The sequence below is a fragment of the Alexandromys fortis genome, unplaced genomic scaffold (assembly GCF_014885135.2).
Source record: "Alexandromys fortis isolate MF-2015 unplaced genomic scaffold, M_Fortis_MF-2015_v1.1 scaffold_223, whole genome shotgun sequence".
NCBI classification, from domain to species: Eukaryota; Metazoa; Chordata; class Mammalia; order Rodentia; family Cricetidae; genus Alexandromys; species Alexandromys fortis.
The window spans coordinates 926,995-950,814 of record NW_026068095.1 but is presented as its reverse complement, the minus strand read 5'-3'; the positions used below and the strand labels follow the sequence as shown (position 1 = coordinate 950,814).

At 44.8% G+C, this 23,820-nt stretch overlaps 1 protein-coding gene across 1 annotated transcript in view; it reads left to right on the top strand.

Annotated features, from left to right (window-relative positions):
• Positions 1 to 4,020: 4,020 nt before the first annotated feature.
• Crebl2 (cAMP responsive element binding protein like 2) overlaps positions 4,021 to 23,820 on the top strand; it is a 33,534-nt gene continuing 13,734 nt past the window's right edge. Inside the window, exons 1-2 of the mRNA XM_050123230.1 lie at positions 4,021 to 4,281; positions 22,754 to 22,951. Coding sequence (XP_049979187.1) covers positions 4,267 to 4,281; positions 22,754 to 22,951 — 213 coding nt within the window. The 5' untranslated portion in view covers positions 4,021 to 4,266. The remainder of the gene's footprint in view (positions 4,282 to 22,753; positions 22,952 to 23,820) is intronic.

Here is a 23,820-nt window from a genome sequence, read left to right as displayed (position 1 = left end):
CCAGGCTAGCCTCAAACTGGCTATATCTCTAAAGATGACTTTGAAATCCTGATTCTCCAGCCTGCACCTCTCAAGTGCTGGGATTAAAGGCATGCACAACCACACCCACACCCACAACCATTGTAGGGAGCCTCCTTTCCCTTCTCTCTGAGGCTAGCTGAGCCTCAGAGAGAAGTATCATCCTGGCTGTGTTTAGACACCTGTGCTCTTTTAGCCCAGCAGAACGAGAGCCACCAAAGGCCAGGGGTAGACAGAAGGAAGGAGAGGGAAGGGAATGGAGAGCAGGCAGATGGAGGAAGGTGAGCACCTTTCTGTGCAAGGCATCCCTGGAAAAGGCTCTGCAGCTGCAGCCAGGCTTCAGGCATCCAGGCCCACAGTGCCTCTCTGTGGGGGTCCAGCAGGAGGTGAGGAAGGAAGGAAGAGGGAATGCATGCTTTTCTTCCCCCCAAAGGAATTGCATGTGTTCCATCTGAGGAGACACTGTAGGAAAACATTAACCTGGACTTGGTGGCATCTGCCTGTATCCCAAACTTGGGTGGCGGCAGCAGGAGGACCTGCTGGGAGCCATTCCTCCACCGAGGTTCCCTCTTCTTGACACAGTCTGACAGCACATCCGTGTTTACTCTCCTCTGTCAGTTTGGGCTCTGCTCAGCGAGTATTTATCTGAGACTGTGTCACAGATTTCAGGATACTCCTTCATCAGACCTCCTTGCCTTTACCGAGTTTTTATGGCCTTATTGGTATTCTTTTCTTTCTTCCTTCCTTTCTCTTTTCCCTCTTCTTTCTTGTGGCGCCGGAGGTAGAAGGCCTCTCAAATGCTGAGCTACATACTCATACATACATACCCTGCCACTGAACTACATACGCAGCCCCAGATTTATTTTATAAATTTTATTTTTCATAAGCTTCCACACATACCCCCTTGGTGCTGGGGATTGAACCCAGGACCTACCCAGACTAAGAACTGAGCTCTGCCTCCAGCCCCATGCCTGTAAAAAGTGAGCAGGTTTGAACCGAGGCAAGATTATCGCCACAAACTTTAGGCTACCCTAAACCACACAGTACTGACCCTGTCTTAACAAGTTAAAAAAAAAAGTTGAGTTTTAAATAAAATGAAAATTCACCTTTAATCCCAGCACTCGGCAGCAGAGGCAGGCAGATCGCTGTAAATTCAAGACTAGCCTGGTTTCTGCATATAGTGAGTTCCAGGACAGCTAGGCTATGTAATGAGACCCTGTCTCAAAACAAAACAAAATCCATATGAAATTTCTGTTCTGTCCACTTCCCACAGCGCCATGATAGAGGAGCTAGCACATCTGAACAAGTCCGGCAGTTTGTGTCCTGCTTTCCTGTCCAAGAACTTATACAGGAAATTTGTCCGTGGACTTGGGGACCTCCACAGTTGATTCAGAAACCAGAGCTAGGCATGGTGGCACACCCTGGAAACCCCAGCACTTGGGAGGTAGAGTTGAGGGCCATCCTCAGCTATACCTGGAGGTCAAAGCTAGTCAGAGCCACACGAGACCCTGTCTCACTCTTCCTTGCCTCCCTCAAAAGAAAAAAACAGACGGTAGGTGAAAGCTTATTTTAGTTTTAGTTTTTTTGTTTTTAACAAAAGCAGAGAGATGGAAATCCACCCTACACAAGGGGTGTGTGCGTGTGTCCATGCGTGTGTGTCCAAGTGTGTAAATCAGAGGATACTTTGCAGAAGTCAGTCCTCTCCTTCCATCATGTGAGTCTCCAGGGATCAAGCTCAGATCGCCAGTCTCGGCAACAAGTGCCTTTACCCACCGAGCCACCTCTCTGGTCCCTACTCAGGCTCTTGTTCCCCTAATCATGAGAAAGGACAACCCTAGCTGTCCCTTTCATCACTAGGAGTGCCAGTTGGGGCAGAATGGCTGCGCCTGACTGCAAATAGGGACAACCTGACAGACCTGTCTCTAATCTCAGGATCTTGGTATGAGGAACCACCATGGGAAAAATGGATCCTTTCTAGTTCTCCTAAGTCTTCATACAGCTCTGACAAAGTTCATCCAACCTTCTTGTTTTAACCCTAGTTTAGACTTGCCAGCTGAAAGAAAGGCTATCCACTTACAATCTATTTTACTGAAAATCAAGGAATTTTAAAAAAAAATAAAAAAATAAGAGTGTATCTTATGGAGGACTAGAGAGATGTCTCACTAGTTAAGAGCACTGGTCGCTCTTCCAGAAGACCCTGAGTTCAATTCCCAGGCCCTACACAGTGGCCCACAAGCATCTGTAACTCCAGTTCCAAGTGTTCTGGCGCCCTCTTCTGACCCCTGTGGGCACTGCATGCAGAGACAGAAATGCATGTAAAACATCCATACACAGAAAATAAAATCTTAAAACCAAAAAAAAAAAAAAAAAAACCCACAACAAAATCAATATGTCTTATTACGCCAGTAACAATGGAAAATACCGTTTACACCAGCATTTGGGAGACAAAGGCTGGAGAAATGCCACAAGTGTGAGGCCAGCCTATTCTACATATTAAGTTCTAGTCTCCGTCGAAAAAGAGGGGAGGGAGGTCGCACAATTAGTAGGACATAAGTTCAGATCCCCAGCACCATGTAAAAAGCTGCCCCCCACACCTGTAACGCAGTGCCAAGGATGCAGAGCTAAGAGGATCGCTTCAGAGATCTTACTAGCCAGACAGCCCTGCGACCCTGCGTCAAAACATGTGTCAGGAGGGAAGGCATCTGAGGTTAATCTCTGGCTTCTACACAAATGCACATACATATGCATGTGCACACACATGTGCATATGACACACCCACACAAACGTCTACATACAACACACACGCAACTAAAATACAAATGTAACTATATATCCTATATATTTACTACCAACTCCCGGCACTCCACCTCCGTTGAATTTCGGAAAGGGTGCTTTAGAGGCGCTTGTAAAGAATGGGCCCAAGGCTTTTCAGAAGTATCAGATAAAAGTCACACTCTTTGGCCAGTTCTCAAGGCCCAGGAGAGGATGACAATAACAGCTAAGGAAGTGGCTCATTGAATCAAGAGATACGCTGGTGCTGTCTGCATAACTTGACTGAAATGCTCAGAAACCACTGTAGCTTATTCACAGGTCCCTGCAGGCGTCACCAGGGTTGAGAATGTTTTCATCACTGCGAAAAGAAACCAGAATTCCTCTCCTTCCCTGGCATCCCTCAATACTCAGCATCTGGCAGCTAATGGTCTCTTTAGTTTTGCTAATTCTGGATATTTCCTTATAAACTGAATCACACAACACGTGGCCTTTGGTGTCTGGCTCCTAACATTTAATTCAAATGCTTAGCTTGTTCAAATAGTGAAGTGTCCCTATTTCTCTCTCCTTTAGGACAGGGGCTCACTATGTTTCCCTGGATGTCTTGGAACTCACTGTCTCTGCCTCCTGAGTGCTGGAATGAAAAGCCGTTTGCCACCACGCCGCGCTGTGCTCGCTTTTTGAGTATTGAATCTTGAGAATGTGAGAATATTTGCGCACACGCTTTGGTGTGGTTGTGTGGCTTCGTTTCTTTGACTGTAAACCTAGAAGTGGTTAGACGGTAACTAATGTGTTTAATGTTCTGAACTAGCCACTTGTTTCCCAAAGCAGCTGCCCCACTTTGCCGTGGGCCGGCGCGAGAAGAGACAGCATTTGCCCTATCTTCCCAAAGAGGGCCTGTTTCCAGTTCGGCCTCCGCAGGGCCACGAACGCTCTCCCTTCTCTGCAACGTCCCACCCGACCGCAACCAAAACAAGACTAAGAGTTCCGTCTTGGTCCAGGCCCGCCTCCAGAGCGCCTCTAGGCCGCAGCAAAACAGCCAAGCTAGCAGAGGTCATCTGGACGTCGTAGTTCCCTTTCCAGTCGGCCGCTCAGAGACTATGAGAAGAAAAACTACAACTCCCAGAATGCCGACGTGCTATGGCGGCCGAAGGGGCCAATTAGCCTGCAGAGCCCCGCCCCCCTCGGGTTGGGCGGCCAGCCAGCACGTCTGTAAACACGCCGGGGGCCTGTCATGGGGCGGGTAAAGGAGGCGGTGGCCGAGCGGGGAGGCGCCAGGGGCAGCCTCCTGGGTCCGCTCTGCCGTTCCTGAACTGGTCCGGGTCCCCGTGACCGTGGCTTCAGGGAAGCGAACTGTTAGGCGAAGGAGGAGGCAGTCAGAGCCATATCCCCTTCATCCCCGGGGCGGGGGCCGGGCCTGGCCGGCTAAGGCGGGGGAGGGCCGGGAGGGCGCCGGGCCGGGCCGGCCTGACTGCCGAGATGGATGACAGCAAGGTAAGTCCTGGGCTGGCCGCCGCCGCCGCCTGTTTGTCGCCGCCCGTAGTCCCGCTGCCCAGCCTCAGTTCAGAAGTCCACGCGAGCACTCACGAAACACCTGCCATAGATACCAGTGTGCCTCGGGCCCCTGGCACCCCGCCAGGACACCGGGGAGCACCGGGCTGCAGTTTTCTAGCAAGGGCCCTCGCCCTTGCAAAATTTTCACTCCCGGGGTAACCGTGTTTGCTAGGGGTTCCAAGGAGCGCAAGCCCTGACCTGCAGGTCAAAATAAGTGAAGAAACTACCGTACTTTTTTTCTTTTTGCCCTGTCTTGCCCCCTCCCAGCGTTTTCCAGTTGGGAGAGATTAATTAGTGCATCCTGAACTCGACATAATCACCCTTGATGGTTTTCCCTCCTTCCCTCAGCCTCGCTTACTCAATGCCCCATTCATATAATCAGTTCACCCTCCCACCCCGCAACCCGAGCTATTTTCCTGCGGTTGGTTGGAACAGTCCTAGCTCCTCTTGCTTTCTGGCCAGAGCCTGTAATCTAACCTCTAGAAATCGTCTCTTAAAAAAAAAAAAAAAAAAAAAAAAAAAAAAAAATTCAACGTAGTGTCCTATCTCCAGCTATGTTTTAATCTCTAGCGCACTTTTATGACTATAAACTAGCGCATTATGGGTTAACTAGTATTTATGGTTCTACTGTCTCATATTACTCTTGCTTGCTTCACATTTTGTGAAGATAGGAGTGGTCCGAGAGTCCCTTATTAATGTTTTACGATGTCTGGGAGTTGGGACTTTTAAGAAATCAAACTTTTAAATACTCTTTGTGGAGCCAGGTCTTGTGGAGCCCAAGCTAGCCCCAAACTCTCAGTAGCAGAGGATGATCTTCAGCTGGTTCCCCTGCCTCTTCTGCCTGCCAAGGGCTGGGATGTCCAGTGGGAACCTCATGCCTGGCATACATTTTGTCAATATTTAAAGCTTTCTTCCTTATGCTTTTGGGAGTATAATTTTTCTATTCCTTGGGAGAGTGTGGCACTAATAATAAAAACCCAGAGACAGATATTGAGGTCCATCCTGAAGATCAGAAAAGCAAAACAGCCACTGGCTCTTACCTCTACCTCAGACCAGAGTGGTGATCCTGCCTCCACGAATCCTCAGACTGAGACTGAGCCTGGGACCTGCCTCCTCTCGTCTTATATCCTCTCTAGTGCTGGGATTAAAGGTGTGCACCACTACCACCCAGCTTCTATGGCCAACTAGTGTGGCTACTGGGATTAAAAGTATGTGCCACCCCTGCCTTGTCTGTAAGGCTGACCAGTGTGGCTGTTTTACTGTCTGGTCTTCAGGCAAGCTTTATTTATTAAAATAAAAATGAAATATCACTACAGGAGAGTTTTCCCTCTAGGTCCCTTTATATATTTGATATATAATATCCTATACATCAACAAAATTCTATTAAATTTTTTGTTTCGCATACCCTCAGACAGGTGGGGGAAGTCCAGTTATCTTGACTGATTGTTCTTCATTGATGCTTCCCTGTTATGTGGAAGGCTCTGAGAAGAGTGATGGACGGAGAGCCCAGCACTGTAATCTGCCTGCTGGGCACACCTAGGAGAACCAATGGCTTATGAAATAACAAACCCCTCCTCTGACAGGAAGTGGTATTTTCAAAATAGAAAGGGGGAGTTCTGAAAGTTTTCCAGAAAACATGTTCCAGCCTTTGCTACCTTGATCTTTCAGTGTTGGTTCTGAAATGGAGTCTGTAGACTATATCCATTGTCTTTCCCAGAAAATAATCTCAAGGTGTTGAAAGAGTGTAATATTCATCTTTCTCAGCTGGAGTCTTTCACAGGATGTAATTAATTTCAAAAGTACATATGGATTTTTACTTACTTTACAAAACAATCACATACAGCTTTTTGTTTATTTTTGAAAAGAGTGTTTGCTTTTAGAAAGAGTCTTCTTGTAGCCTAGGTAACCCAGGTTGACCTCCCAATTTTCTGTGAAGTCAAGGATAACCTTGAACTTCTGATCCTCCTCCCTCTGCCTCTCAAATGCTGGGACTGCAGGCTTGTGCTGCCATACCTGTGTGTGTGTGTGTGTGTGTGGTGGGGGGAGGGAGTTGAACCCAGGATTTCGTGCGTGCTGGGCAAGTGCTCTACCAACTAAGTTACATCCCCAACTCCGTAGAGGTTATTTCTGAAACTAGCACATGACAGTGGGGCTAGGGGCAATTTTATTTAAACATAAAATTATATGCAGAAGTATAATTTAAATTGCTAGGTAATAGTGATTGTTTGGAACAGTAACATTGAGATTACCTGATGTACTCAGGTTTCGTTAACTAATGTGCCGCAGGTATGTTCACCAGCCCGCGCAGACGTACTGTTGCAGCTGGAGGGAAAAGATCATAAGCTAGAATCTTATCTGCAAGATTGAGCACCTAAGAAGGAGGGCTTGGGAAAGTGCTGAGCAATATAATTAAGTACTGATTTCCTAGAGTCCTGTTGGGTTAGTTAGGAAGGAAAAACTAGCTAGGTTGCTGGAGCTCTCTGAACTTCCCTAGTCTTTTAAATCAGTCTAGTGATTGCTAAGAGACATTTGTAGTTGTGTTCCTACTTAACGCTAGATAATGCCTCTAACTATACCCCAGACAGGACAAGAGTGGCTTGATGGGACACACAATGAACTTGAGCTCTGTCCTTACATTGGGTGATAAAGGTCATTCTCCAAGGCTTCCTGTGCATCTTCCACAAGGAAGAAGTATTTTCTTGAAAGTTTTTTCTGATCTAGTCTTGAAAGAAAATAGAGATACCTTATTTTAAATCACAGAAGGGTCTTTTGTGTTTTAATGTTTACTGAATGAATAGGTTGAAATCTTCTAAATCAGCTGTGTTCTTGCCAGTCTGAAGGCCATCTAAAGCCCTCTACAGAGTGTTGCCCAGCCCAACAAAGTATAGGACATCTTTGTTGAAGGAGTGGGTCAGCTACTGGCCACAATGTTAATATGGGCCGCTATTTTCCTTCCTTCTGTCCGCCCTGTGCTACACACTGTTGTATAGAGACATGAGGTTTCTCACTCTAACCTTTTGTACACATCGAGGGTCTCATTGATAGTAATTCTAAATAGGTGGCGGTAAGGAGATTTAACTTCAAAAGAAAACCTTGGCATTCAAACCCTGGAATTCTCTCCATTGCTCCTTAGCCATCCTCTGCCACACTGGAGCCATCTTCCGTGGAGTGTCCCATAAGCCAGCAATTTGTTCCTTTTCCCAGCCCCCTCCAGCAACACTTCCCACAGCGCCATGATAGAGGAGCTAGCACATCTGAACAAGTCCAGCAGTTTGTGTCCTGCTTTCCTGTCCAAGAAATTTGTCCGTGGACTTGGGGACCTCCACAGTTGATTCAGAAACCGGAGCTAGGCATGGTGGCACATCCCTGAAACCCCAGCACTTGGGAGGTAGAGTTGAGGGCCATCCTCAGCTATACCTGGAGGTCAAGGCTAGTCAGAGCCACACGAGACCCTGTCTCACTCTTCCTTGCCTCCCTCAAAAGAAAAAAACAGAAGGTAGGTGAAAGCTTATTTAAGATGTTTTACTCTTTAAGGGCTTAGGAACAGCTTGCTTATTTGTTCATTAATTTATCAAGTACTTGTCCACCTAATATGTGATAGGCAGCAGAGACAGAAATTAGTAAGCCCTTGTGCTGTTCTAAAGAAACTATCACTGCTGTGGGTGAGGTCAACAGCTAGAAAAGTAACTACAGCCATAAGATGAAGATGAGGGTGACGGTCGGGCATCACACACCTGTGATCTCCTCACCCAGGCAGAGCAGAAGTGCAAGACTGATGGCTGTCCAGGCACGGTAGCACAGCCTTTGAGCTCAGGCAGAGGCAGGAGGATCTACATGGCAAGTTCCAGGCCAGCTATGGCTATGTAATGACACCCTTTCTCAAATAAAGAAGTTCAAGGTTATTGTCAGTTTGAGGCTGGGCCTGGGAACACATGAAACCCTGCCTCAAAGAAAGAAAAAATATATACACACACAAGCTGTTTCAGCAGAGTGGTGATAGGGTAGACTGACGATGTCCACAGTGGAAGAAACAGATGGCAGAGAAGCACACACAGTATATAGACCATTGTACACAGTTAGGCATTGCTAAGGGCCACACAGTGTTAAGTGCACAGTACTGCTTAGCACCAGGGACAAGCAGAAAAGCTGTGTGTTGCCCCAGGGAAGACCTGATGTGCAAAGGAGGGTGTGGGAGTTAACTCTGGGTTTATAGATGCTTATGTTTCCTTCTTTCTCCTGATAGAAGCTAGCAGAAAAGTTAGCAACAGGAAGACATGGTTACACTCTGCTTTCTGAAACCCTTGATAAAAAAAAAAAAAAAGTCCTAAGCCACACATAGGGAAGTCCCTCAGAGCCCCAGAGAGAGACTCTTCTGTCATTTCTTGAAGATGGAGAAGGGTAGTGGCTAGGACACAGCTGTCTCCTTTAACCCCAGGCAGTACCGCTGTGCTGTGTTTTCAAGGGAACGGTGAAGCAAGGCCTTTTCTCTCTTGATTGAGGCTGTGGCACCACTTCTTTTAACAACGAGTTGCCTTAAAAATGAGCATTATAGTCAGAAATGCAATTCTAGCACTTGGTAAGCTGAGGCAGAAGGACTGTTGTGAATTCAATTCAAGGCTCTCTTCTGAGCTACAGACTGAATTTAGATCAGCCTGGGCAATCTCAAAAAACAAACAACCAAAGCCACTAGAGAATCTGAATGTAAGTAAATGCATAAAATATGGCAGAATAGAGTCTTATATTTGGTCAAAGTGGATATTGAGCATAGGAATAATTTCTGCCACTTCCTGTAAGCCACCTGAGGTGACCTGTGAAATAGTTCACTGTTCTCTTGACCCAGAAATCTTACAAAATCATGCAGACTGACAGGCTCAAACCTAGGAGCTGGTTAAGAGCACTGGCTGCTCATCCAGAGCACCTGGCTTCAATTTCTAACTCCCAAAGGATGAATCATACCCATCTGTAACTCCAGTTCCAGGATCCAGTGCCTCTCCAGGCTTCCAAGGGCATCAGGCACTCATGTGGTACACAGACTTACATGTAGGTAAAATATCCATACTCATAAAAAATAACTAAAACAAAATTATTAAAGGTTCAGGTCTTCACATTTACTGTAAGATCACCTGTGAAACTACTCAGGCCGTCAAAGATTTGCATATCTGAAAAGCCACCAAGTAGCTGAAAGATGTCCCTCTACAGAAGCAGTGTGTGCACTCTGGTAGTTGTGCCCAGGCTACACACTAAGACTGGACGCAGGGTCAGTGTCCTAAGAAGAGTGCTGAATTTTTTTTATATAATTTATTTATTTTTATTTTATCGGCATTGGTGTTTTGCCTGCATGTATGTCTGTCTGAGGGTGTCAGATCTTGGAGTTACCAACAGCTGTTAACTGCCATGTGGGTGGTAGGAATTGAACCTGGGTCCTCTGGAAGAGCAGTCAGCACTCTTAACCACAGAGCCATCTCTCTAGCCCCCAAGTGCTGAATTTTTATTGTACATGGTTAAAGAACAGAGAACAATGCTGAACTTTAGGGTTTAGATATAGAGTCTCTGGTCACTGAACACAAAGCACCCGAGATGTGTCATTAACCCATGAAAGAGGTCCTCCTGCCCCGCCACACTGAGGTGATCCTCACTGAAAATGAACAAGTTGTTCCAAAGCTAGAAGAGAAGACATTCCTGGAGAAACCAAAGAAAGAAAAACTTTTGGCATGGGAACAAATTCAGCATAAAAATATGCAAATAAAAGTTCTTTTTAAAGGATTAGATTTCCCCTCTGTAACTGAAAAAGAGATGATAGAGGTGTGTGAAGGGCGCAGGGGGCTCCTCACTCAAGGCTGAGTTGACAGTGCTTTCTCATGAACCCCTGATTTAACTAAGAAAAGAAAAAACATTTGTCCTCTTTTTTTCCAAAAGATGGGACATAAAATACCGTAAGAGTCTTTGGAATCAGATAAGGGTTTCTTATTTTGAGAAGCCCCAGAAGTTCCTATAGAACACAAGACTAAGTCACGTCCTGGCTTCTGCAGACGTTAGAGCTGTCCCCTGATATCCGTAATAACCTCAGGCTTTGCAGACTGTTTTCTTTCTGTCTCTCTTGACTGAATCTTCATTCTTGGCTCATTTACTTATTTATTTATTCATTTATGTATTCTTGAGACAAGGTTTCTCTGTGTAACAGCCCTGGCTGTCCTGTAACTCTCTTTGTAGACCAAGCTGGCCTTGAAACTCACAGAGATCCACCTAGCTCTGGCTCTGGAGTGCTGTGAGCAACAAGCCTGGAAATTCTTGACTTTTTAAATATCCTAATTAGAACACATAGAGCTCTCCTGGCCATAACATTTGTTCTCAGAGTTTCTGTGTCTGTCCATCCCGTAACGGGATGAGAACTTTGTGCGTGCTAAACAGGTGATCTGCTAAGCAGTGTTCGCTGCCCATGTGCCTTTCTTTTTCTCCCCGATCCTTCTGCCTCCACCTCCTGAGTGCTGGGATGGCGACAGACGTGCACTTTACCAGCTCCCATGCACACTTTCTACCATTCATTTCACTTTAAAAAGTCATTGCGTCAGTGTAGAAGAGGATGTGCCCGTGCCACTGTACACTAATAGAGTCAAGGGACAACTTGTGGAGAGCTCTCTCCTTCCTCCATGTGGGTTCCAAGGATCAAACCCAGGCCCGGACTGAGCAAATCTCATAGTCTACCTCCCTGTTGTTGCTTTGTTTTAATCAGAGCTTTATTGGAAGATAGTTCATGGATCATAAAATCACATACAAATTCTATGATTTGCTTTCTAGTACATTCACAGTGATTGTATGACAACCACTACTAATTCCATTATATTTCTATCTTATGAGCAAACCAAAGCACCCATAGAATGCAGTGTCATTCAGTAACAAAGAGAAACATGAAGCTATGAAAGGTTCCATGGAGTTAACGCTCCCGGAGCCTTAAACATGAATTACTAAGCAAGAGAAGCAGTTTGAATAAGTTTCCATTCTGAGTACTCTAACTGGGTGACAGTCTGGAAAAGGCAGAACCATGGAGAAAGGAGCTCAGTGGTCCCAGGGCTTGAGAGAGAAGAGGATATTACGGGGAGGACACTGCTCTGTGTGACACTGCATTGCCAGGCAGCGGTCCTGTGCTTTTGTCAAAACAGACTTGCACACAAGCTTGAACTCAAACATGGACTCCGGTCCGCAGGCCAGCATTAGCTCACCCGTGTTAGCTGGTGTCCCATCCTACTGCAAGATGCTCCTAGTGCCGTTCCACCCTTTTCATTGGGCACTGTGCTGTTGTCTCACCTCGATAGCGTCTTTATTTTTATTTTATTTTATTTTTTACGATAATCCTTGATTTTATTTATTTATTTTTTTAAGATATCCTTGTGACTTTATTTATTTATTTATTTATTAAAGATTTCTGTCTCTTCCCCACCGCCGCCTCCCCCTTTCCCTCCCCCCCCCCCCACCTAATCCCCCTCCCTCGTCAGCCCAAAAAGCAATCAGGGTTCTCTGCCCTGTGGGAAGTCCAAGGACCACCCACCTCCATCCAGGTCTAGTAAGGTGAGCATCCACGAAACTGCCTAGGCTCCCACGAAACCAATAGGTCCAGTAGAATCAAAAACCCGTTGCCATTGTTCTTGAGGTCTCAGTAGTCCTCCTTGTCTGCTATGTTCAGCGAGACCAGTTTTGACCCAGGCTTTTTCAGACCCAGGCCAGCTGGCCTTGGTGAGTTCCTGATAGAACATCCTCATTGTCTCAGTGTATGAGTGCACCCCTCGCGGTCCTGAGTTCCTTGTTTGTGCTCTCTCTCCTTCTGCTCCTGATTTGGACCTTGAGATTTCAGTCCGGTGCTCCAATGTGGGTCTCTGTCTCTGTCTCCTTCCATCGCCTGATGAAGTTTAATATTCAGGAGGATGCCTATATGATTTTCTTTGGGTTCTCCTTCTTATTTAGCTTCTCTAAGAACCCGAATTATAGGTTCAATGTCCTTTATTTATGGCTAGAAACCAAATATGAGTGAGAACATCCCATGTTCCTCTTTTTGGGTCTGGCTTACCTCACTCAGGATGGTGTTTTCTATTTCCATCCATTTGCCTGCAAACTTCAAGAAGTCCTTGTTTTTTACTGCTGAGTAGTACTCTAATATGTATATATTCCATACTTTCTTAAAGCACAAACTTTTTGATTTGATGAAATTCAGCGAGTAATGTTTTTGGCTGCTTTGTGTTTGTGATAACACAACTAAGAAACTATCACCCAGTGAAAAGTCATGGAGAGTTTGGTAACTTTAGTTTTTTTGTTTGGTTGGGTTTTTTTTTGTTGTTGTTGTTGGTTTTTTGTTGTTGTTGTTTGTTTGTTTTTTTGTGACAAGGTTTTTCTATAGCTTTGGAATCTGTCCTGGAACTACCTCTTGTAGACCAGGCTGGCCTCGAACTCACAGAGATCCGCCTGCCTCTGCCTCCCGAGTTCTGGGATTAAAGGTGTGCACCACCACTGCCCGGCTAGTTATTATGATTAGCCCTTTGTTTTTTAATTAAATTTTATTACGTTGTTTATTTGTGTGCGTGTTTCTGGCTGTCTGTGTCTGTGTGCTCATGCACAAAAATTAATTGTAAGGGTCAGCAAGATGGGTTAGAAGGCCAACACAATTCTTTTTCCTGTGGCTACCCAGCTGTCCTAGAACTCTATTAGTATAGCTGTTCTTTCTCCTTTACCTGTTTTGGTGTCAGCTGGGTATGGTGGTGCATGAGTTTAGTCCCGACACTTAGGAGGCAGAGTGAGGACAGTCAGATCTCCATATCAGGTTCCAGACCAGCAAGCATTATATAATGAGAATCTTTGTCTCAAAACAACAACAAAGATGATGATAATAATAATAAATTATTTTGGTATCTTTGGAAGTTAGAGATTAAACTCAGGGCCTTACATTTTCTAAAATGTACCTGTGCTAAAGTCTGAGCTGCACCCACCTGTAAACAGAGACTACTCATTCATTTCCATCGCCCAGACCCAAATAATCACACAGAAACTATATTAATTACAGCACTGGCCAATAGCTTAGTCATATTTCTAGCTAGCTCTTACATATTAAATTAACCCATTGCTATTATTTTATATTTTACCACCAAACTTGTGGTTACCTCTTGTTTCTTGGGCAGCCACATGGTGTTGCCTTGACTCCACCTACTTTCTCTCTATAGCTCAGTTTGAATTTCCCACCTGGCTTCACTCTGCTAAGCCACTGGCCGAAACAGCTTTATTCATTACCCAATAAAAGCAACACATATACAGAAGGACAGCCCATATAACCTACCTGTGCTTTCTGGAAATTAGCTGACCATGAATGTGAGTATTTATTTCCAGATTCCTAGTTGTCTTTCATTGATAAAGTTGGATTTTCTTCTTATTTATTTTATTTTTAAAATAAGTTGTAGGCTGATGAGATGGCCCAGTGGGTAAAAACACCTGCCACCATACTGACTAAGACCAATTTCTAGAACTCTCATGGTAGGAAGAAAGAACCAGCTCCTACAAGTTGTCTTCATAATTTCACATATGTGCTGTAGTACATGCACATCCGCACACATAAACAGATAATAAATGTAAAGAAAAAGAAACAAGCCACAGCAGCCATTTTCCCATAGCTCACCAAAATAACAAATGTAAAGGGACAGGAGGGGCAATCGCTGTCTGCTCAGTGCCCTTTTAGGAAACGTGGAGTTGTTCCATTGGCCATATCTATGCAGATCTACAGGAAGGGTGGTATTGTAGACATCAAGGGATAAAGGAAAGTCCTCATAGGTAAAAAAGGCAACACCGGAAGAGTCAATGACGTCACCCAGCATACCGTGGGCATCATTTGTAAACAAGCAAGTTAAGGGCAAGACTTTCACCAAGAGAATTAATGTGCAGACTGAGAACACCAAGCACTCTGAGAGCAGGGACAGCATCCTGAAGCAGGTGAAGGGAAATGATCAGAAGGAAAGGGAAGCCAAAGAGATGGGCACCTGGGTTCAGCTGAAGCACCAACCTGCTCCTCCCAGAGAAGCACACTTTGTAAGGACCGACAGGAGGGAGCCTGAGCTGCTGGAGCTCACTCCATATGAATTCAGGGCCTAATGTACATTTTTTTTAAAAGTAGAAGACTGGACTGTTTAAAAAAGAGAAAAAGAAACAGATTGCTGCTTTAGCACACTGGAGAGAGCAGTGGATATGGCAGTAATGGAGTTGGTTGCCCATCAATTTGCTTGCTTGCCTTTTTTTAAAATTTACTTATTTTATGTGTATGGGTGGTGTTTGCCTACATGTGCGTCTGTACACCATGTGCATGCAATGTCTGAGGAGACCAGAGAGGAGGTTGTGTCTCCTGGAACTAGAGTGGCTCACATGCTCTGAGCTGTTACGTGGGTTTAGGAATCAAACCTGGGTCCTCTGGAAGAAACACAGTGCTCATACCCACTGTGCTCTATCTTCAGCCCTAGAATTGTTTATCTTCATTTTTAGATTTTCCTTGATAGTGAATAGAGTAGCAACACAATGGCTCTTTGTATGTAGAGCTTGTGACCGGTGGCCTTGCTATACTCTTCCCTTTACGCTTGATAGTGTTTGTGTGGATCCTTTGGGATTTTCAGCACATAAGATCATGTTCTCTACAGATGGTCAATTTGACTTTTTCATTCTCTATCTGAATTGCCTTCTATTTTGTTTTCTTTCCTGTTGACTAAGAGTGATGCGAGAAGACACGATCCTTGTCTCGCTTCTGATCTTTGGCAGAAAGCATTTGGTCTTTCTTCAGCAACTCTGATGCTGTGGGTGTTTTGTAGATGATCTTTATCAGATCAGAGGAGAAAGTTTCTCCTCTATTTGCTATATAGTTTTATCAAGTAAAGACCTCGGACTTTTTGAGTTACACATTAGTGTCTGAGAGGAGCATGAGGAGGTAGCAGCTGCTGGAGGATGCTGTCCTTTGGCCTAATTGCTATCAATTAGGGATCTCTTCTGAGACTGGAGTGAGATGTGGGAGTTCACATAAGTGACACCATGTGGCTGCTTTGAACGCTTCTAAAGGAGCTAATGGATTTGTCAAGAATGAAAAGAAGAGCTGTCAAGGAGTCAAAAGAAATAAAAAAGGGCCCAGCACTAGGGATCCTACCAAACCCAAGGACTGCTCCAGCCCTGCAGCTGGAGGGGCCATTAAGGCATCAAGCAAAGAGGACTGACGAGCAGTGCTTCAGATGCAAGCAACAGCACCGGGTCTCTGTCCAACTCAGCATCTGGCTGTGGCTAGGGCCTGCGCAGGGGCTTAGGAGTCCCCAGTATGACCCACAGCTACTCTGTCTGGCTTCTAGACCTTCTTAGTTCCCCCACATGACAGGCACTCCTCCCCTGAATCCAAACCACCTGAAAGAGGACACGGCAGAGCCCTTCCTAAACCCACCAGAGTGTACACTGGGAGACTCAGCAGGAATGTGACCAAGGCTCACACTGTGGAGATGTATTCCTCCAGTGGAAAAATCAAAATGATTTCTGTGCCTATAGAAAGTGTTTATCCTTATCTTTCCTGAGGCTACACATATGTAGAATTGGAGAATCCAGGTGAAGCTGGAGAGATGTTGAAACACACAGGTGGAGGACAGACTGGTGGCCAGGGGATCACTGCTACTGCTGTTTGCCTCCTTGATCTTAGCCATCCCCTTGGCAATTCAGTCCTACAGGAGAAAGGCTGCCACTGCCTCACGTGTGGTATAGCTCATCCCAGGAACAATGAGAAGGCTCTGCTCCTCTAGACTCAGATGCCCTTTGTGCCAGGTATTGATCTCCCAGTCACCAGCATCACAGCAGCGGGAGGTGAGCAGGGCTGCTGAAGCGCCCTGGCACTACTTCACTTCTCTAACCAAAGAATTGGTGTGGAAGGGTCCCTCCGCTGAGAGGGCTCCTCTGTCTGCAGAGGTACTTTGAGTGTGTGGTTGTATTGCATAGTCTACTAGAAAACATTGTGTAACTTCCCATCATTTTGGATAAGGCTGTGCTTGTACTTTATATAAAGGAAGTGAATAAGTATAATTAGAATGAAAATTGAATCATGAAAAAAGAACTTGAATATCTATGTAGGAATTTTGGTGGGGGGTTGTTTATTTGACATTGTGTCTTCATGTAGCCCAGGATGCCCTCAAACACTGGACTGATTCTCTCTCTCTCTCTCTCTCTCTCTCTCTCTCTCTCTCTCTCTCTCTCTCTCATGTTTTATAAAAGATTTCCAGATGTTAAACTGATCTTCATTCTTAGGGTAAATCCCTCTTGGTCAAGGAATAGAGTCGTCCTCCCTTTTATGTTACTGAATTTAGTCTTATGGGTTTGATTTTCTGTTTTGTTTTTTGTTTGGGACTCATTGTGTTTGTCAGTGTGTGTGTATGTGCATATGTGTGTCAGTGTATGTGTGTCAGTGTGTGTGTGCATGTCTATGTGTGTACGTGTGTGTGTACGTGTGAGTCTCCATCTATTCTTGAGGCAGGGTCTCTATGAATCAGGGTTAGGGTTCTCTCTGAACCTGGGATTTGTATTTCCTTGACCAGGTTGACAACTGGCCAGCACCAGTGATTTTCCTTTCTGCCTGCCTTAGAACTGGGGTTTATTGGCCTATATTAAATGCCTTGCTTGGGACATGGGTGCCAGGATCTAAACTTTGACCCTAGTGATTATGCAGCAAGCACCCTTAACCTTTGAGTTATTTTTCCAGCTCCCCCTCACTTTTTGTGAGATTGAGGCTCATGTAGCCCAGGCTGACCTAATACTCAATATATAGATAAGGATGATCTTGAATTTCTAATCCTGCCTGTACCTCCCAAATGCTGGGATTGCAAGGCATGTGCTCGCATGTCCAGTTTATGTGGCACTGGGAGTTGAACCAGTTTTTATGCTAGATAATTACTCTGCCAGCTGAACATTCTCAGCCCCTGTTCTTGTTTTGGAGCCTGGCCTTGAACATGTGATCTTTCTTCCTGAGCTTCCTGAATCCTAGGATTACCATCCCTGGTTCCTTCTAGTGTCAGCCTCATTGGAATTGGAAACTGTTTTTTCCTCTTAGATTTCTTGAGAGAGTTTGTGAATGGTTAGTGTTAATTCTTTGGTTTTGTGTTTGAGGCAGGGTCTCATGTAGCCCAGAATGGCTTTGAACTCTGACTTTGAACAATACCTTCTAAGTGCTCAGGATATAGACATGGGCCAGGCCCAGCCTAAATGTTAATTATTTAAATGTTAGTATAATTTACTGGTGAAGTCATCTGAAACTGGCTTTTCCCTGATTTTTTATAACTAATTCAGACTACTTGTTGACCCTGCTTTGCTGCCTTGCTAAGGGTTCCTCATGTGTGTTTGTTACTGTCTGTCTTTGCTTTGGCTCTAATTTTCTGCTCTCTAGCTTCTAAAGATGGAAAGTTGGGTTATTGATTTTAAAACTTGATTGAATGTTGGTGTAGGATGTCCTCTGAACAGCTCGTCAGTCACGTGACATAGATCTGGTTTCTGTTTTTCATTTCGTTTCTCTTAAAGTTTTTAAATTTCCTTATAATCACAATGTAGTCTGTTTTCTCAAAATAGTTTTCTAATTTCTCAGTCTTCTTTGATTATTAAGAAATATTTTATCACATTAAATATTTATTACTGTGTACTCAGAATTATAGTATTGGACCATTTAGTTTCTAAAAGTCATGACATTTTAATTTTATCCTAACTCTAAAGAGGAAAAAATTGTCTTGTTTTTTGAGGCAGGATTTCTCTGTGTAGCCCTAACTGTCTTAAAACTCACTCTGTAGACCAGGCTGGCTTTGAACTCAGAGATCTTCCTGCCTCTGTCTCCCAAGTTCTGGGATTAAAGGCATGCGCCACCATACTCGGCTAAGGAGATGTTATTAACAGGTAGTTAACAGACACAGATCTGGAAATCCCAGCATGCAGGAAGCAAAGGCAGGAGGATCACTTAGGATGTGAGGCTAGTCTGGGCTATATAGCTGTCCTAATTAGCCAAAAAGAGAAAGAAACCAAGTCAATACTCTTTAAAAAATATTATTTTTAAGATTTTGTGTGTGTGTATCCATGTGTGTGCAGGTGCCCATAGAAGCCAGAGGCTTGAAATCCCCCTGGAGCTGCAGTAGCAGTAGCTGTAGCTGTAGCTGTGAGATGCCTGAAGTGGGTTCTGTGCTAGAGCAGTGCATGCTGCTAACCGCTGAGCCACCCCCCATCAACACCTGAATAGCTTGTGACATACATAAAGTTCAGGTGTCAGGCAACTGATAGTGTCACATATTTATATGTCACTCTGGTTTTGCAAACTGCTGTGGTATGTGGTACTTTACAAAGCTTGAGATTACTTACAACAATCCTCAGATACTAACAACTCACTAGTTCACTGGTGCACTTCAGTACCAGACTGTGCTTGCTACAGAAAGCAGAAACTAAGCTGGAGAAGTGGTGGTTATATGCCCTTAAGTCTAATTGTATTGGTAACATAAAGTACAGAACCTCCCAGTTAATTTACTCTGCCTGTCAGCTTTAAGAAAGGAACACCTGGGGTTGGAAAGATGACTTAGCAGTTAAGAGCACTAGCTGCTCTTCCAGAGGACTCAGGCTTGATTCTCAGCATTCACAGCTGCTTCTAACTCCAATTCCAAAGAGACCCAATACCCTCTTCTAGTCTTCACAGGCATCAGGCACATAAGTGCTGCACAGATATACATGCAAGCAAGATGCCCATACATACAAAAATAAACGGAATACAGTAGCTGCATATTTTGCTACGAAAGTGAAATAGATACTTATGATGTGATGGCTTTGCTGGATTTATTCAGAACTTGAAGAGGACTGCTGTACACTCTGTTCTCGTTCTGCCAGAGATGGCTGGTCTCAAAGGCAGCCATCTCTGAATTAACTAGAGCATCACTGTGATTGCTGACTCGCCTGCATGGTACCATAGATTGCCTTTTTAAAAAGAATTATTATTATAGTGGATATGAAAAGAGAGAGCAAGAGTGCACACATGTGACATGACGTGCATATGGAGGCCAGAAATCGACTTTATAGGAGTTGATTTTCTCCTTCTATCCACCATGGCATCCAGGAATTGAACTCAGGTTGTCAAGTTTATGAAAGTAGCCCCTTTACTCTGTGTCATCTAGTTCATTCATTTGGAGATATGGTCTCACTATGAAGGAATCCAGGCTTCCCTCAAATTCCTGAGCTTCTGTTGCGGGAGGTCTTTCCGCCCCTCCAACCAATAGCTGCTGTAATACCACCAGCCCATTGGGGCGTGGTCTCACTCCCTTTAAAAAAGCGGCTATTTCCTCTGCTAGCTCTCTTCTCTTCCTGCTCCGCTGGAGACTCGACTCCCTTCCTGGTTGCGCAGATGGCTGTTGTCTGGGAGAGCTGAGCATGGCGTCTCTGCTCCTGAGCTGTCGGCTCTCTCCCCGGAAGCAGAGCAGAGTCTGACCTCACTTCCTCTTCCGCCCAGCATCCTATCCTGTTTACTCCTCCCAACAATGTTCTAACCTATGAGGGCCAGCCAAGCAGTTTCTTTTATTGCTCAGCCAATGAAATCAACAGATTGATATGACACTCCCACATCAAGCTTCTTGCTTAGTTACCTGCGCACTGAGATTATAGACACATGCTATGTCCCTCCTCTCTGTCTTATGTGTCTACGTCTGTGTCTGTCTGTGTCTGTCTTTTCAGACAGGGTCACATTCTGTAGCTGAGGGTTGATCATGAACTCAAAGCAGTCCTCCTGCCTCAGCCTCCTGAATACAGCATGTTCCACCATGCATGACATGCATGTATTGCCTGTGCATGTTGGACAAGTCTGTACCTCTGTGCTTTGTCAGACCTGGCCCTTTATATTGCTTTCTAAGAACTACAGCAATCACAAATTTAATGCAGGATGGTTTCAAAATATTGTGAAATATAAACATAAAATTTCATAATGCTTAGGTCACTGAGGCCATTCTGCAATTACTAACAAATATTTGGCCCTGGAAAGCGTTCTGGTTGTACTGGAATATAGACATCATGGTACAGACTAGAAAAACTTTCAAAGACCAATTTTGGAGAAGTTGAAAGTTACCAGAGAAAAGTAACTGGCTTTTAATTTTTTTTTTAATATTTGTGTTTTACATACAAGTGTGTATGTGTATCAAGTGCATGCAGTGCCCATATGGGCCATAAGAGGGCATTGGATCCCCAGGGACTAGAGTTGCAGGTGGCTATAAGCCCCCAAGTATGTGCTGGGAATTGAACCCTGATCCTAGAAGGATGGCCAGTGTTCTTAACTGCTGAACCATTACTCCAGTCCATGGAAGCTTTAATATGGTAGTGGAAATGGCACTATTTTCCCACAGCTATGAAGTAGCCTGTCTTTTTTCAAAGCTATCCTGTGAGATACTAGAGGCATAGAAGTGGAATTTGATAAAGGTATAAAAATGGCCTATTTGTTTTTAAAGTATGGAGGGTGTTTGTTTTGTTTTTAGGGCTAAGGCTCTGGGTTGAAACTTGAAAGCCAATAAGGGTTTGTTTGTTTGTTTGTTTGTTTTTGTCTGTGTTTTGTTGTCTGTTTGGTTTTTGTTTTGTTTTGATTCAAGATCACTTTGCAGCTTGGCATAGTTCACAGAAGTCCACCTACCTCTTCCTAGAGTATCCTGGGATTAAAGGTGTGTGCTGGAACACTGGCCTTAGTTTGTTAAAAATGTAAACATCATATTTAGTGGTCTGATTTTTCCAGTGTGCTTGGCATTGTTTGTATGTGATACTATTAATAGTCTCAGATAAACAAACAAGGATTGCTCTTTAGTATTCTTGCCTTGCAGGTTTTACATTTCTGGCAGTGATTAGCTGCTGGTGTTACTTTTCACACCTTCGCTTTTAGAATTGCTTTAAAAGCATTCAGGACAAACGTGCATTCTTGAGAGAACTGTGTGGGTGGAGGTGAGGATGGGACCCAGGGCTTTATACAAGGTTGGATTCTACCGTTGAGCCCCACTCTGTCACTGGACTCCAGGCTTTCTCTGAGAGTGGTTTTTAGGAAAACGGGCATCAGTCTTGTCAGATAAAAGAGATGGACAGACCAGTGGTGGAGAATGGAGAGCGCTCTGAAGTAGTGAGGCTTGCAGAGCTCTGCCCAGCTGGCCTTCCCTGAGACAGGCATGAAGACTGCATTGCTGCAGAATGGCTTGCTTTCAGAACTCGACAGCGGGGAAGCTTACATTTCTGTGCCAGTCCCCTTATAATTGTGCCAACGCAGAGTGAGTGAGTGCAGAACTGGAGTGTGAGTCTGTGGCACCCGTGGGACAGGCTGGGGCATTGACTTACAGAGACTACCGAAAATTTCAGGGTCTTCCTGATTTTCTTCCTGTGGACCCAATACATTTGAAGAAGGAGGTTATAGCTAAGTTGCCTGGGATACCTGCCTGGAATACTTATTACGTTGAAGTCATGAAAACCTGGGGCTGGAGAGATTACTCCGTGGTTAAAAACACTTGTTCTTTCAGATGATTTCTAGTGCCCACGTGGCCACGCACAACTGTCTGTACCTCCAGGCCCAAGAGATCCAGTGCCTTCAGCAGACACCAGACACACATGTGCAGGCAAACACCCATACACAGGAAACTTTAAAAGACATCATGATAAACCTAGTATTTTTATTTTTAAAATTAAATATTTTATTTTGTTATTTTCAGTGTATAAATGTATTACCTGCATACTTGGTGACAGAGGAGGCCAGAAGAGGGTGTCAGATCCCCTGATCCTGGAGTTACAGATGGTTGTAAGCCACCCTGTGGGTGTTGGGAATCAAACCTGAGTTCTCCGCAAGAGCAGCAAATGTTCTTAACCTCTAAACCATCTCTCCAGCCCCAGATTTTGAATGTTTTTACTTAATTTAATGTAATTTTCTCAAGGCAATAAATATGACTGAGATGGCTCCCTGACTAAGAGCAAGCACTGCATTCAGAGCCCAGCATTTGTGTCAGTTTACAGAACTCCTGTAGGGACCCAGTGCCCTCTTCTGGTCTCCATGGGTGACTGCTCTCACATGCACAAACCTACACACACACAATTTAAAAACACAAAAATAAAAAAGTTCAAAAAACCATTTTCATATGGCTTATAGAATTTCTTGTTGAGCTACTTAAACTTTATTGAAGAACTAGTAAAAGCTGGCATTACACCTTATCTCACAGTCATGACATCGAAAGTATGAGAAAGTGAGGACCCAGAAAGATTAGGAGACAGGATTATGCTTTCTTGGCTCTGTAGGTTCACTTCCTACTATTTATACACCCCCTCTTTGCTCATAAGCAACCATAGTTGCTTTTTTCTTAAGAAAACTAAGAGGAAAAAAAACGATGTCTCCTCTCTCTCGCTGCAGGTGGTGGGAGGCAAAGCGAAGAAGCCTGGGAAGCGAGGACGGAAGCCATCCAAAATCGACCTGAAGGCGAAGCTGGAGCGGAGCCGGCAGAGTGCCAGAGAGTGCCGGGCCAGGAAGAAGCTGAGATACCAGTACCTGGAGGAGCTGGTATCCAGTCGGGAGAGAGCTATCTGTGCACTCCGGGAGGAACTGGAAATGGTAAAGTCCGTCAGCAACAGGACAAACGCCCCCTGACTTGACTGTCACTGAAGGCAGGAGTCAGACCAGTCCTTACCTGTCCACTTGGCAAACATATTATGTCATAAATTATATAAACCTTCAAAAGAAAACAAGAGAAAGGTGCTTTGCCATTAAGACTGATGCAATCCCCCAAACTGCCTGCAAGGTTCTGACTTCCACACGCATGCTCAAGGCACTACTACACTACTACAGTGAGTGTGGCCAAAGTTAGAAAGAATGGGCATGCAGCTTAGCTGGTAGAGTGCTTATCTAGCATGCATGGGGCTCTGGGTTTGATGCCACCACAGCAGGAGATGGGGTGTGATCTGTATTCCCAGCACTGGGGAGATGGAGGCAGGAAGAGCAGAAGTTCAAAGTATCATAGTTCAATGTATTGCTAAGTGGGAAAAGCCACATGACAGTCCATGATTCTCATGGGAGGCTGCCATTTGTGTTCCCATGAATCCATCACTTTACATTCCGAGCTTTAACTATGAACTCAGGGATGAGGTAACAGGTGCGAGCAGAGATGGTACTACCATAACTGTTCCAAAGCTGGATTCTCAGGAAGCAGTGAAGCTGGGCATGTACATGCCTAGAATCCTAGCACTGGGGGCTAGAGACAGGAGGATCAGGAGTTCAAGGCCAGCCTCTGGACTCCACGAGACTATGTCTAAAAATAAAATCTGCGGGGCTGAGGAGATGACTGAATAGAGTGCCTGTGGGCAGATTCTCAGGACCTCTTGAAGCTGGGTGCATGCTAGGGCACATTCATAATCCCTGTGCTCCTTTGCAAGATGGAGGACAGAAACACCAGGCTCCCAAAGCTCAGGGCCGATGCAGCAACA